The sequence below is a fragment of the Bipolaris sorokiniana genome, assembly GCF_000338995.1.
Source record: "Bipolaris sorokiniana ND90Pr unplaced genomic scaffold COCSAscaffold_2, whole genome shotgun sequence".
Classification (NCBI taxonomy): Eukaryota; Fungi; Ascomycota; class Dothideomycetes; order Pleosporales; family Pleosporaceae; genus Bipolaris; species Bipolaris sorokiniana.
The window spans coordinates 1,961,422-1,975,267 of record NW_006911896.1 but is presented as its reverse complement, the minus strand read 5'-3'; the positions used below and the strand labels follow the sequence as shown (position 1 = coordinate 1,975,267).

General features: G+C 46.8%; 5 protein-coding genes across 5 annotated transcripts; 4 read left to right on the top strand and 1 right to left on the bottom strand.

The window, feature by feature from the left end:
- Positions 1-470: 470 nt before the first annotated feature.
- Positions 471-2,837, top strand: COCSADRAFT_134423 (uncharacterized protein; the record flags this gene model as incomplete). The annotated part of the gene is made up of 4 exons (XM_007697943.1): positions 471-806; positions 858-975; positions 1,031-1,790; positions 1,845-2,837. 4 exons carry the CDS (start codon positions 471-473, stop codon positions 2,698-2,700), a joined length of 2,070 nt encoding a protein of 689 aa, XP_007696133.1. The 3' UTR covers positions 2,701-2,837.
- A 786-nt stretch (positions 2,838-3,623) lies between these two features.
- COCSADRAFT_79116 (uncharacterized protein) lies at positions 3,624-3,794 on the top strand (the record flags this gene model as incomplete). Its single annotated transcript, XM_007697942.1, has 1 exon — positions 3,624-3,794. A coding segment is annotated over one exon (171 nt), but the record flags the coding sequence as incomplete, so codon positions are not given.
- Positions 3,795-4,556: 762 nt separating this feature from the next.
- On the top strand, positions 4,557-6,681 carry COCSADRAFT_178363 (uncharacterized protein; the record flags this gene model as incomplete). Its single annotated transcript, XM_007697941.1, has 6 exons — positions 4,557-4,571; positions 4,625-4,773; positions 4,828-4,979; positions 5,054-6,102; positions 6,162-6,417; positions 6,481-6,681. Exons 3-6 carry the CDS (start codon positions 4,854-4,856, stop codon positions 6,679-6,681), a joined length of 1,632 nt encoding a protein of 543 aa, XP_007696131.1. The 5' UTR covers positions 4,557-4,571; positions 4,625-4,773; positions 4,828-4,853.
- An 899-nt stretch (positions 6,682-7,580) lies between these two features.
- Positions 7,581-8,453, top strand: COCSADRAFT_109195 (uncharacterized protein; the record flags this gene model as incomplete). The annotated part of the gene is made up of 4 exons (XM_007697940.1): positions 7,581-7,706; positions 7,756-7,828; positions 7,879-8,053; positions 8,105-8,453. 4 exons carry the CDS (start codon positions 7,581-7,583, stop codon positions 8,364-8,366), a joined length of 636 nt encoding a protein of 211 aa, XP_007696130.1. The 3' UTR covers positions 8,367-8,453.
- A 616-nt stretch (positions 8,454-9,069) lies between these two features.
- On the bottom strand, positions 9,070-9,459 carry COCSADRAFT_81305 (uncharacterized protein; the record flags this gene model as incomplete). Its single annotated transcript, XM_007697939.1, has 1 exon — positions 9,070-9,459. A coding segment is annotated over one exon (390 nt), but the record flags the coding sequence as incomplete, so codon positions are not given.
- Positions 9,460-13,846: the final 4,387 nt, after the last annotated feature.

Genomic DNA, 13,846 nt, shown 5'->3' with positions numbered 1-13,846 from the left:
ATATTATATCTGGCCTCATATGTCCAATTCGCCCATATTACACTGCACAGCCAAGCACGCAAGATCATGAGAGGCAGGTTCTGACTAAAACTGCCTAAACGGGAATGGCCAGGCTATATGTGCCTGGAACGGAATAGTCCAAGCTCAATCGGTGCAAGTTTGGGATACTAGCGCATGCCGCATGACAGGACTGAAGCAATCAGGACTTAGTTATCAGGGCCACACGTATGCGCCATATGTTGCCTTTCTTCTAGATTAGATGGGTGTACCATGCGCGAGTCGTCTTAGCGTGCAGTTAGCTTTGGAGCGGTGGTAGGCCGACCCACGAGAGCTGGCTATACATAAGAGGATGGATGAGACGCTTGTTCTGCGTTTGCTTTGTCCTGCCGGATTCTACTTCAATTCTTCTCTTCTGTCCATCTTTGAAGAAATACAAGGGGACCAATTCGATTAATTACAAGGCACACGCTATGGCTCTGGATCGTCTGAAGCAGGCAGCGAGCCATGTGACGGGCATTGGCCGTGCTCCACATCCGCTGGATCCTTTAATCGAGACGGAAATTGAGTATGCCGTTGATGTTATCCGGAGAGAGCACAGCCAGGTTGCTTTCAATGCAATCACCCTGTATGAGCCGCCCAAGGCGATCATGCTGAAGTGGGTCAAAGACCCGGAGCACACCCCTCGCCCGAACAGAGTCGCGGATGTTGTATGCATCGGGAAGGGCAGCAAGGTGTTTGATGGTCTTGTAGACCTGACAGATGGCAAGATACTCAAATGGGAAGAGACGCCAGATGTTCAGCCTTTGGTTAGAATCCTATAGAGAAATGCTTTCACCGGCGGCACTAACCATGATTAGATTACTATAGAGGATCTTCAGATTGTTGAGTCGGCTATCCGGAAGGATCCAAAAGTCATTGAGGAATGTGGCATCATTGGAATTCCACCAGAGGACATGCATAAGGTTTATTGCGACCGTGCGTACTCCGTATTGTACGTCTATTGCTGGTCCGAAATGCTAATAATCACTAGCCTGGACTATTGGTTATGACGAGCGATTTGGTTCGAACATCCGACTTCAACAAGCTTTGATGTACTATCGTCCGCACCCAGACGACAGCCAATACACTTATCCGTTGGATTTCACACCCATCTATAATTCCGACACGCAGGAAATCATCCATATAGATGTTCCACCTATTCGCCGGCCACTGAATAAGGCCCCACCGAACAACTACCATGCTGCGGCAATCGAGAAAGAAGGTGGCTTCCGTACAGACTTAAAGCCGATCAACATCACGCAGCCTGAGGGTGTCTCATTTTCACTCGATGGCAGAGTTATTAGCTGGCAGAACTGGAAGCTACATGTAGGCTTCAATTACCGCGAAGGCCTTGTTCTCTCAAATATCAAGTTCAATGACCAGGGTGCTGAACGTGATACTTTCTGGCGATTATCTCTCGCTGAAATGGTGGTTCCGTACGGAAACCCAGAGCACCCTCATCAACGGAAACACGCCTTCGACCTAGGAGAATATGGTGGGGGATATATGACAAATTCTCTCAGCCTTGGCTGCGACTGTAAGGGAGCCATCCATTATATGGACGCAGTGTTTGTGAACAAGGCTGGTGCTGCTATCACCATCAAAAATGCCGTCTGTATCCACGAAGAAGATGCAGGCATTCTCTTCAAACACACCGACTTCCGCGACGAATCCGTCATAGTGACGCGCGCCCGCAAGTTGGTCCTCTCCCACATCTTCACAGCCGCAAATTACGAGTACTGCGTGTACTGGTGAGTTAGATCTTGCTTCCGCAACTGGAAATATAATCTTGTTGACATTTCTAGGATCCTACATCAAGACGGCACCATTCAACTGGACATCAAACTCACTGGCATCTTGAACACATTCCCTTGTAATGAAGACGAGAATCTCCATGGCTGGGGCACACAAGTGTATCCAGGAGTTAACGCGCACAACCACCAGCATCTCTTTTGCATGCGTATCGACCCTAATATTGATGGCCCTAACAACACTGTCTACATGGTCGACGCTGCGCGTGGCTCTGGCGAAGTTGGCTCTCAAGAAAACAAATACGGCAATGCTTTCTACGCGCTTAAGACGAAGCTAGCAACGCCTGAGCAGGCCGCCACCGACTACAATGGCGCTACAAGCCGTACATGGGAAATTTGCAACGAGAGAAAAATCAATCCCTATTCTAAGAAGCCCGTTTCCTACAAGCTTGTTAGCCGCGAAGTCCCTGAGCTGCTTCCAAAGCCAGGTGGTCTTGTTTGGAAGCGTGCCGGCTTTGCGCGGCACGCTGTGCACGTCACCAAGTACGATGATGGACAGCTGCACCCGGCAGGGCGCCATGTTCCGCAAACCTCCGGCGAAGTCTCTCAGGGAATTCCACAGTGGATTGCGGCCAATCCTACCGCCGACATCACCAACACTGATGTCGTGTTGTGGCATACCTTTGGTATCACGCATTTCCCTTCGCCTGAGGACTTCCCTGTGATGCCTGCGGAGCCAATGACGTTGTTGCTGCGGCCGAGGAATTTTTTCACAAGAAATCCGTGTCTCGATGTGCCGCCGAGTTACTGCAGTGTGCCAAGTGGCGTGAAGCAGGGAAGTGCGCTGGTGGACAAGTTGAGCAGAATAGCGTTTGGTGGAGATCAGAGTGGGACAAAAGGGTGCTGCTAGAAGTAAAATCACATCGCCAAAGGGAGGACAGCTGCAATCAAACCGATCGTCAAGGCTGTGTAACTTATGGCCAAATGGAACCACTTGTTAAACAACAGGAATGAATAGAGTGAGTCAGGGTACAGCATAGGTAGCAGGCCACAGATACCTGCAACGTTGTGAAAACAGTAACTGGATTTTCCCATAATGAGCAGAGACCATTGGTCTTACTAGGAAGCGTGCAACATCTGATAACTAGAAAATTCCCTTCAATATATGAACGAACGCACCTTCCCTCCTTAAAAGGTGACGAAAAGGGCTGGAGGCCCAGCGGCGTCCACGTCAGAAGGTGATGCTCAGCGCCGCGTAATCGAATCGAATTTTAAAATATCGAGTTGATATAGGCACAGCTTATAAATACATGTAAGTGTGAGATGTTTCGCGCATAAGCACAAAAGATATGAGTTTGAAATGAATTAAGACGAATCCTTGAGGAGTGACCTTAGGTTCGGACGAGACTATGTATTCTATGCACGTGACTGGGACTGCCCTGGCCCGAGGGGTACCCGATAGATCCCCGAGGGTTATCCTCCAGTTCAGAGTATCGTGATGCCATTATAGCTAATATAGTAGTGGAATAACAAATAGATAGAAAGTAGAGCAGACTATAAGGGCGAACAACAAGAACAGATTACATCAATCCAATCTAACATATTCAACTCTTTAATCTCTCTCCCCTAGTATTATCTATATAGAATCGATCGATTAAGCTACCTCTAAGTCTATAAGAACAAGAAGTACCCGCCTCTTAAAAAAAATCCTAAATATAGCTTGCGATACTAGATATTTAGAAAAATGCAACACTTAGCCAGCGATGTCCTGCAGCACTATATAGTGTTTCTCAAAGAACTCTTAATAATCGACTTGCTGGAGTCTCTCCCTGACAAGATATCCAGCCTAACTTAATAAGACCCCTTGTGACCGAAGAGGTGATGCTTTGTGACCATATCTTAGACCTTGACTGGCGAGGATTTCCAGTACGCCTCTCTACTGTTAAAGGCCTGGCTAATTCCTTGCCAGCTACTCGCAACTATAAGCCTGTTAGCCAAAACTAGGCCAAGTCCTTTGTAAAGCGTTATCCAGAGCTTCGAACAAAGTTCAATCAAAAGTATGACTAGAGCGTTGTTGTCGCGGCATGGTGGTAGTTATGGAGAGCGTCGCGTCAGGTTGGGTGGGACGTTCAGCTTACTGGTGTTTCCAGCTTATCGGTGGAGCACGTTAGTTAGTGTGCAAGCTTACTCTTTTGGGTGGTTGCTATGCGGATACAAAATACATCCGCACGCCATGCCGTATGTGGTCAAGCCTTCTGTGGCATCATTCTGCATCGTATTTGGGCGCAAGCGTGCCTACAGCATCGGTGCGGGCCTCAGAATTTCCTTGTATGATTGATCTCAGACAGGGCGTGCTCTCTGAACGACGCTTCGTCGAGGTAGGGCTCGAATCGCACTGGGGAGGCATCCGAAATCACATGATCGTATCGCGTCCGTACTCGGTACGAAGGTCTCCCCACAACCAACACGAGTTCACGGAAACCATCTTTCGGTATTTTTCTAGCATGGTCAGTGCAGGAGACACAGCATCGAAGCAAAATCCGAAGCCAACACTCTCGCAGACATGCTCAATCGCAAAAGAATCACCAATGTAAGCACTCTTCTCTTCGACTTGCTCCCTGAAAGAGACACGAGCTCCGATAATGATACCAAATAGGCATGTCAGCAATGTCAGCAAAGGAAGAGACGCTGTGATGGAGGAAAGCCTTGTTGTAACCACTGCGCAAAACACAGTAGACATTGCGTATACACGGCGCGGCGACAACGGGGCCCCGGAAAGAAGTAAGGCGTTGCTGGAGCGCCGAAGAAGCAGATAAGGAACTCATGTTTTCCAGCAAAGAACCCAGCGCGCACTCTACACAACAGCTGATTCACGATGATCTGTCGTCTGGACTAGCCTCTGCAGCACGATTCCTCGAGATCGATGTTCAAAGAAGCTACAACGAAGTACATAGTGGCAGAACGGCTCAAGACTCCGGCGAAGGTGAGTATGCAGGTGACAGTACGGAGTCTGGATATCTGACAAGGCTTTCCATAGAACAGATCACGCTAAGATACACTGCGATGGACGATCCTGCTCAAGGCCCGTGGACCACAGAAGAGACCACACGAACACTCCCTGCAGCCGCCAAGAAATTTGCCGCGTTTGCCGCGGACGTTCACATGACAATGAAACAAATCCAGACCCGGGTAGATCGGGGCTGCTTTGGAAAAAGGTCTTCGCATACCTTCCTCCTAAACATCATACCGTGTGTTTACTGCAGCCAGTAATTGAAGAAATCCAACTCCATGGTGTCTTCCTCGAAGAAGAGATCGTTCTCCGTCAACTTGACGAGCAGTACATTGCTGGCCCGGACGACTGCGACAGCGACCCGTGCCGATGGATGACTGTATGCTCACTCCTTGGGATATCTACGCTCCACAGGACAGATAGCAAATCCCTCGCCGCAATTTCATCGATAGCATGGGCATTCTTCAAAAACGCGTTCGCGATGTACGCCGAGCTCGTGGTTCGAAGACCTGCAATAGTCTCTTGCGAAGCACTACTGGTCATGGCCTTGTTCATGCTACGCACAGCCGACGCCGGCCTCGCTGCACAGCTGACAGCGGCTGCAGCCCACATAGCCCATATGCTCGGTCTGCATAAGCAGGAATACTATGTTGGCCTCGATGCTGACGTAGCAGAAAGACATAAACGGATTCTTTGGGTGGTGTACATTTTGAATGCTGATGTGACGCACAGATATGGTTTACCCTCGCCGCTAGATGAAGAGACTATTGTCATTAAATTCCCCGAAGTCGAGCACTATCATGTTTTCAGCCCTGGCGATGACACGGCACGCCTTGCAAGGCAACACCAGGGCGGCATTCTTCGACAACAAGCAATTTTTGCAGTTGTGCAGTTGCGGATACACAAGCTACTCGAACGAGTTTCCTTCGGGCGACTGTCCATGCAGGAAAGCACTGATCTGCTAGAAGCTGTCACAAAGATCCACCAAGAGCTTGAGGAATGGAAAAGTTTCTTGCCTACAAAAACCCAGCCTGATTCCAGAGCGTGCGGGACGCCGCGCCTCGAGATCCCTGTCGCTATGTTGCACTACACTTACCTCAGTTGCATTAGCAAGGTCAGTATGACAGCGGCGGTTTTATTAGATCTGGCAACATGGAATCCGGAAATGCAAGAACTACAGTCTCCCGCATCGAACACAACATTCACTACCAGCAGGATGGCTAGAGCTAGGTGCGCGATGGCAGCCCGTGGAACACTTGATGTGCTGTTCCGCTTGCAACCCCAACCCTTCACACACCTCTGGTAGGTTTGTTGTAAGCCATATTTGGTGACCAATCTCTTGAAGCTAACAACCTAGCAAGGCAAACTCTGTGCTTCCCACTCTCCGCAATCCTCATTTTACTGTCAGAAACCCTTGCATATCCAGCATCGGCCCACGCCGAAACCGATGTCGAACTCATTCATGACTTCGTCCGATATCTAGAGCGGCTGGAATCAGAGGGATGCGAAGTACACCTGCTTATCAACGGCTGTAGGAGATTCTGGAGCATTGCAACTTGTGCACTAATCGCTTCACAAACTGACGGAGAGGTGACGGTTTTTGAACAAACAAGGGAGGTAAGCAATCAAACTGGGTTCCTGCAATTTCTGTAGCGATAAGCTGATACATGAGAAATCCAGTCAATATACTCAAAGCTCGCGCAAGTCGTGGACTGGCTACAACTTGCAGAAGGACTATTAAGCAATGTGCCAATGTTAATTGACAAGGCACGTGAACTCTTCTGTGACATTCTGGAACCAAGTGGACCGGACGAGCGGTACGGTGACTTTGTCCCGGAATTTCTGAAACCTAGTAAATATGGTTTCTCAGTCAGTAGTTAAGAAATTCTCTATTAGTTAGGGATTATTAAATTGATATAGTTGCTGTAAGAAGATAGCATGTTTAATGGCTTTTTTTCTCGTCCGCATATTTTACCATGCACGCTACATCAACACGAATGTAGGCAGGGCGGTGGACCACCTAAGCTTATTAGTTTCCAGCTAGAACTGCTTGAAGCTTTGCAACGACAGTACCCACACATCCTATCCTTTTCAAAAGCTAATGAAACAGGAGCACATGTATCAGTAAGTGAGGACGCTTCAGCAAGCAGTAGGCATCGCTTGTGATGATACAATACAAACTAGGTCGTCTCTAGAAAGTCATAGGAATGCACTCATCAGCCCTAGCCGATGTGGCAAACTGGAACGAGGCAATTGATTTAACACAGTACCTGTCATTAGACCTACTGCTTGACAAATGTGTTCATTCAGGAATATGTGTGACTAATCTGAAGTTGGGACAAAACTTTAGCATGGCCTATATGCCAAGTGTCGCATCAAAGAGCGACTCGGACTTATTTTGGTCCGTAGAAGATCCTAATGCAGGGTTGTCGTAACTAAAGCATCCTGACAAGCTCCACTGTTTGCTCTTCCAGTGCAGATAAACCTAGTATCTGACAATGCGCCACCTAGAGCGAAAGGTTTCTTCCGCAACTAGGGATGCGGATGTATCTCAAGTCGATCAGTCAGCAATTCAAAAAAGGCTTGCGTCATCTTCATCACTCGACTGGTGCTGACCCACCGCTGTTCAAAAGCTGCGACACACAGATTACGAAGCATTCTCCCGCAGCGGACGAACGGACCTTGAACGTGCTACTTAAATCATGAACTGCAGTGCTATTACTCTAAAAAACAGACTCTAGAAAATTTTGCACGCAACGATATCGTTTTTGGTCTTCATCATGTCGTTCACCCTTACTGGCATTGCGCAGTCAATTTGCACGCTTCGCCCCCTACTTGTCCTTGCTGAGAAAGGAGTCGAAGATTTCACGCTGCATGCTCCGAACATTGCTGGTGGCGAGCACAAGGTAAATAAATTCCCGTCTTAGCTGTGGATGAACTCATCACGAAATTCAGACCGAGCTGCACCTGAAGAAGCATCCTTTTGGTCAGATTCCAATCCTCGAAGACAACGGCTTCGTTCTTTTTGGTCAGTTTGCTGTGAGATCTTCTCTTCGTTACTGAACTGATCACTTGCAGAGTCACGCGCGATTTCGCGTTTCTTAGCCCAAAAATTCGCTAACCAAGGCACGCCTCTTCTACCTTCCCTCAGAGATGAGAAAGCTTGGGCTCTCTTTGAACAGTGGGCTTCTGTCGAGCAAAATAATTTCGACCCATTCGCCCAGGAGATATTCCGCCAGAAGAAGATCCGCCCGTAAGTTGCATACACAAGCACTCTATGAAAGCATCACTGAACCTTTTGAAGCATGTTTGGTCAGCCTGTTGATGAGGCAGCCCTCGAGAACGCGAGAAAATCTCTCGCTGAGAAGCTTGACGTATTCGACAGTATCCTTGCGAAGCAGGATTACATGGGCGGCACCAATTTCTCTTTGGTAGACATCTTTTATATGCCGTTAACTGGGAAGTTGTTTGAGGTCAACGAGGGTAATTTGATTGAAAGTCGTCCCAATGTGCAGGCTTGGTGGGACCGAGTCTCTGCAAGGAATTCGTGGAAAAATTTGGCTTAGTGAGCCGTCAGTTGACAAATATGGGATTGCTGCATGGTGTATAGCTACCCGACGACAGTGAATTCATATTAAAAAGTTGCTAAGCCGTCAATATCTAAAGTCTCCAGTGTTGTAGTGTCTAATAGCTTGGTGTGTGTGTGGGTGGGTGGGGGGGAGGGGGTTTATCGAACACGTCCCTCAACAAGGCCGGAAAATGATCTTGCTTCATCAGGCATAGCAAGAATGCGCAATATCAGTGTTTTTTACCGTGCTTGCGGTGTCCTCTCGTGACCTTTTCTTATTTCATGCTATCTATGCTGTATAGTTATTGCACTGCAAATCATACATTAGACTTTGCAGCCTGGTCCATTTATGATCTGGCATTGCTACAGCTGTGTGAAGCATATTGTGTTATTAAGGTTGTAGACCCATTTATAAAGTGCAAGCGTCAGCTGTTCTTACGTTGTTCAAGTTTCCAACCTTCAAGTTCGACAATATGTGACCTAAGTATGGGACATCTTGTGTGGGGTAATAACCAGCTTTTGGCAGGATGCGCCGCCTTTCTGCTGGCAACATTGCAGCCTCCTCAGATCAATTGTGCTCCAACTCATTATATTTCTCTTTGCAACGCTTTGAGGTTGGAGAAGTTAGTGAGAATCCTATAGTCAATTACCTTTGTTCAAGCAAGTCTAGCTAATCATCCCAATCTTCGGAAACAGCACTCTTAGACTTCCCGAGCTCTAGCTATTCCCAGTACATGCATTATAGAGTCCGTGTCATAATCAGCTCCAATTTGATAGCGTCTAGCAATATTGATGTCGGGAACGACTCTGACTCCTCTCATAGTTGCCTTGCGAATTTTCTCTTTAACTTCAAAACCACCTGCGCGTGAGTTTAACCAAGCCTTAGCCTCCGATATATCGATACCTGGTTCTATAGCTACGCTCGTAAGAAATTCATGGGATGACTGGTCTTGGCCATCCTCAAAATGACCTTTGAACAGCCTTTCCACGACAGCAAGCTGCATTGTGTTGGATTTCTCGCCACCAAGATGTATCAAGCGATGATCATCGTATGTGCTGCCAATCTTGCGACAATTATTGAAATCAATGCCTTAGGCGCGACTGAGCGTCTGTTCGCATTCTGATTTTGCGTCTAGCGCCTCTTGTCCGAACACTGAGGCAATGTAGGTTGAAATGTCTATGGAGACCTTGGGTGCGTTTGGTTGGAGAATCATCGGATACCACTGGACTATGATCGAATCGTCGGTATATCTATCTTGGTGCGTCTGAATAGCTCTCTTGATACGTTTTAAGGCTACGTAGCACTGCTTTTGGAATTAAGATGTGCTCTTAAACCCAATAGTTATGTAACTTGCACCATACTTACGAAGGGACACCCTATGTCGATGACGACGTCGATTATGATTCTAGTCATAATGGCGAAACTGTCTCCTTATATCAGCGGTCGGGCCCCGGAGATGTGTAAAAAATCTGTGAAACTACGCGAACTCTGCTTTAAGATGTTGCTGTATCAAAAGGTCACCGATGTAGCGGCACTTTGATACAGAAACGCCCTTAGACTTTGGCGAACTAAGGTTGGGTCTTGTCCAAAAGGGGCGGCGGATGCAGATGCGGATGCGGATGCGGATGCTTTAAATCGCGCAGCTTACTGTACTGAAGCTCCAGCTAGCATCATCGTAGAATCCGTATTGCTCTCTTATCTTGTGACGGGCGCTTGTCCAGCACTACCAATTCGGCCTTCAATTGCAACGCCGAAGTGTTAGCTGCTACAGCAGTAGTCGGGTGGGTCTGAAAGGGTGAAGTTCCGATTGAGTTGCCTCCGGCGCGAACGTCAATGCGCCGTGAGTGATGCAGCCAACAACGCCTAGTAGCGTGTTCATCCATTGGGATTGGTCAGGTTAGTATAATCTGAACGGCTGCGGTACCTAACACAGCTCTCCCATGACTAGCTGAAAACACAGACTCGATTGCGAGTCCTGGGCCGATTTCTTTTCGAAACAAAACCATACATCCGAGTAGAATAACCCTCAGGCTTGACAGTTACTATGCTTCCACCAGTCAAGTCTGTTCTAATCACTCAATGCAAGTTCAAGGGGCCCTTTGTTACGGCCTTGTGAGGTCAGACTGAGCTAGCGACCCCTCTTGAGAATGCCACAGGCGTGCGCCGTGAGGGACTAGTGAGCAAGCTAGATGTAAGGAACCCGGATTTCTGAAGGAGCAGCTATGCAATTGAAAGGAAATATTGACTTCGAGGGGAGCAGATATCAATCAAGGCCTTAGCGGAAGCCTGTGATGTCTTGACATCTGCGCGTCACTAGGACCTCACGGATACCCCAGTACTTTCGATGGCTTACTCGTAGGTAGACAAAGCATCTATCTCACATTAGATGGCGTGAATACGGAGCCGCTCGGATATTTTAGGGCATTTTTCTACAGTCAATATCGTATTATGGAGATGAATGATGAGCTCGTGTCCGCCTTATATTGGCCGCATGTTTTCTGGATTAGTATAAATGTTGTGGGAGATCAAGTCACTATTATCGTCACGACTGTCAGACACTCAAGTCTCGCTTCTAAATTCTTCCCAAATCGAGCGCTCCCAATATACTACGATGCCTACTTTGAGCGTCAGTTCCCTTTACTCTGTTCTCACAACAATTGTAATCACAGCATCTACTACGGAGCCTATTTTTGCATCTCATTTTAATCTTAAGGCTGCTAAACGCGGAAGCCCTTGCCTTTTCACCAGTAAGATAAACCCTACCGCGGTAGTCAATTAGTTGTCAGGATGCTCCCCCATCACCATCAACGCCGTCACTGTTCCGCCCAGCGCTACCTTCAATCTCTCTAGACTTACCGACGGGACTTCCGTTGACTTCTAGGGGGTCTCGACCTAGGGTGTTCAAAAAAGATTCGGCGGCCCTATTCTCAGCATCGGTGGCAAGGCTATTGTCGTCAACGGTGAGGCGGGCATCATGCTCGTCGGTCAAGGAGAGAGTTGCTAAGACGGGCAAGGCAGCAGTCAGACTTTCCCAATCAAGCCAAAGTCCTTGGCAGCCTATAATCTCGTTGGCAAAGCCAACAGTCTGTGGAACTTCTTTTGGTTGAGGCATCCAGTCATCCAGTGCCTGATCCCATCATGAATAAGAAGTAGGAAGTATCACAGTCTCGCCGTATTTATCTCCTATGGCAGGTTGTCATCACATGCGATGGAGTGGTGTTCGTGGTAGCATACGAGCCACAGTACCTCTATGTAGAGAACATCTGGAAGCAATGCTCGCAGCCTGAGCACGAGCCATACATGTTGGCAAGTCCTTAGATGGGCAATATGAGGATATAGATAAAATCCTATGATTTTATCGACGCAGTAATCATGTACCTAAAGTCTGCTGGCAGACTTAAGTTTTTATATGCGACTCCATTGTAGCCACACGCAACAGCGCCGCCACTTGATGGTTCTTCCACAAGTTCTTGGTATTTTGATTGTACTACCATTTCATCACGTGCATAGCTTCCTTCGTGCGTTCATATCTAGATGAGTTTCCGGAAAGTCAGTAAATACTAAGGTTGGGTTGCCCTACTTCGGCTAACTTGTTTCCCAACTTCTTTCTTTTGATTAACCTTCCTTGAGCTACGCTTCCTTCTCTATGCATTGAGCTTGTTGAACAGTGCAATGATCACAGATGACAGGCTAAGTAATACAATCACCACTACTGACCCAACGAGAACAGGGCCTTCGATGGCTATCTTCGTTGACCTGTCTCGCTAGCTCATGTTGAGCTACCGAGCAAAAAAACATAAAAGACTCTCCAGCGGGGAATTGAACTTGAACCCCGGTCTGCCGCAATTTGTCAATTGCTTAACAAGCGGAAATACTGGCCACTATGTAACTGTGCTGTTTGCCACTATGCCCGTTAAAGTTTCCGTTCTAGGTTACCAGTATCCGTTAATTTTTCTGCTTTTAGTCACTGTAAACCGACAGCAGACAGCAGGTTTCTGTTCTTAGACATATTAGTCTCAAAGCAGCCCGTGTTTCACCCTCTTAGGTTTTAGGCGCCGTAGTGTATTGGTGGCGCTTATCGCCTTAAAGCAGCATCGCAGTGTTTAATTTCTCACGATGACTGGCGTAGTGACGTATCAAGCCCAGATCCCATAATAATTAGCTTATGACTTTAGCCTGTCGTTATAGAATACACTCTGACCTCTCTCCGTGCGTAGTAATAAGAATGAAAGAATCTTTGACTTTGCAACGGCTTCACTCTTTCTCTACGGTATGCTCGTGGTCAAGAGCCGTACAGTAGTATCAAAAACAACTTTCCTACACACTTTGCGGTCTATGTTTACAAATTACACTAAATATATTATCAAGTTGCTTACTCTCTGCTAAACATATATTGACTGTATAATAAAACGTTAACTAAGACAAAGTAGTATTAGCTGTATGCGCGCTTTCGAGCCAGACTCCGCTACATAGAGAGGTACACGCAGCGTATAGTAGTAACTAAAGCACATGCAATAACGTGAAGCACCACCGAGCCGGCCCCAGGTATCACTCGAATGTAGCTCGGGAAAACCCTCTCTAAAGTTAGCATTGCTTAGTATATACTTGTCACTAGTTAAACTATATAACTAGTTAGTTCGAGTATAAAATCTCTAAGGGAGTAGAAGAGCGATAGTTATATTACGCTCTATGGCTCTCGGATCTAGTATGCATGTCCGTCAATGCACAATCTGACACCTGTCGAAACAGACGTGTAACCGGCATCATAGTCTCCTACACCTTGTCCCCATACTCTTGAAACTCTACCGCTTCCTTCGTCTGCCCGTTGGTCTCATACGCACCAGCAAGGGCGTGCTGCAATAATAGCCAGTCTAGATAAGTCTCTGCTAGCGTAGTCTTATACACCTTAATAACGTGCTCTAGCAGCTCTACTACCTACCTAGTATAGTTCAAATATCTTAGATATCTTACTGTAAAGTTCTATATCTATATATATTCTTATAATAGATTTATCATAGTAATCCTAAGAATCTTAAAAATTCTTTTAAGTAATAACTCTAGCTTCTTATCTTCTATTATCCTCTTTAACGCCTATCTATGCTTTAGTAAGATAGATAATATTATCCCTAGCAGGCTAAATAAAAAGATCTTTTTAATACTAAATAACAGAAATAACTCATACACAACTGCAGACAACTTCGAGTTTTCTAGAATAGGTGTAATTTTAGTCAAATATATATAAACCCCTCGCGAGAAATCGATTACAATCACCTTTAAAGCGTGCACGCCACGCGCTGTGGAGCTATAGGCTGTTAAAGTGATCACTTTAGACACGTCTTATTTTTCACCGAAAAACACACAGACCAGGTGGATTAGTAATCAAAATGCCACCCGATAGTGATACTATCGACGTACACGTGCCAGGCACCCAGGCGAGAGCAGGAAATCGAAGCTCAGATCCAGAATGAGATAGATAT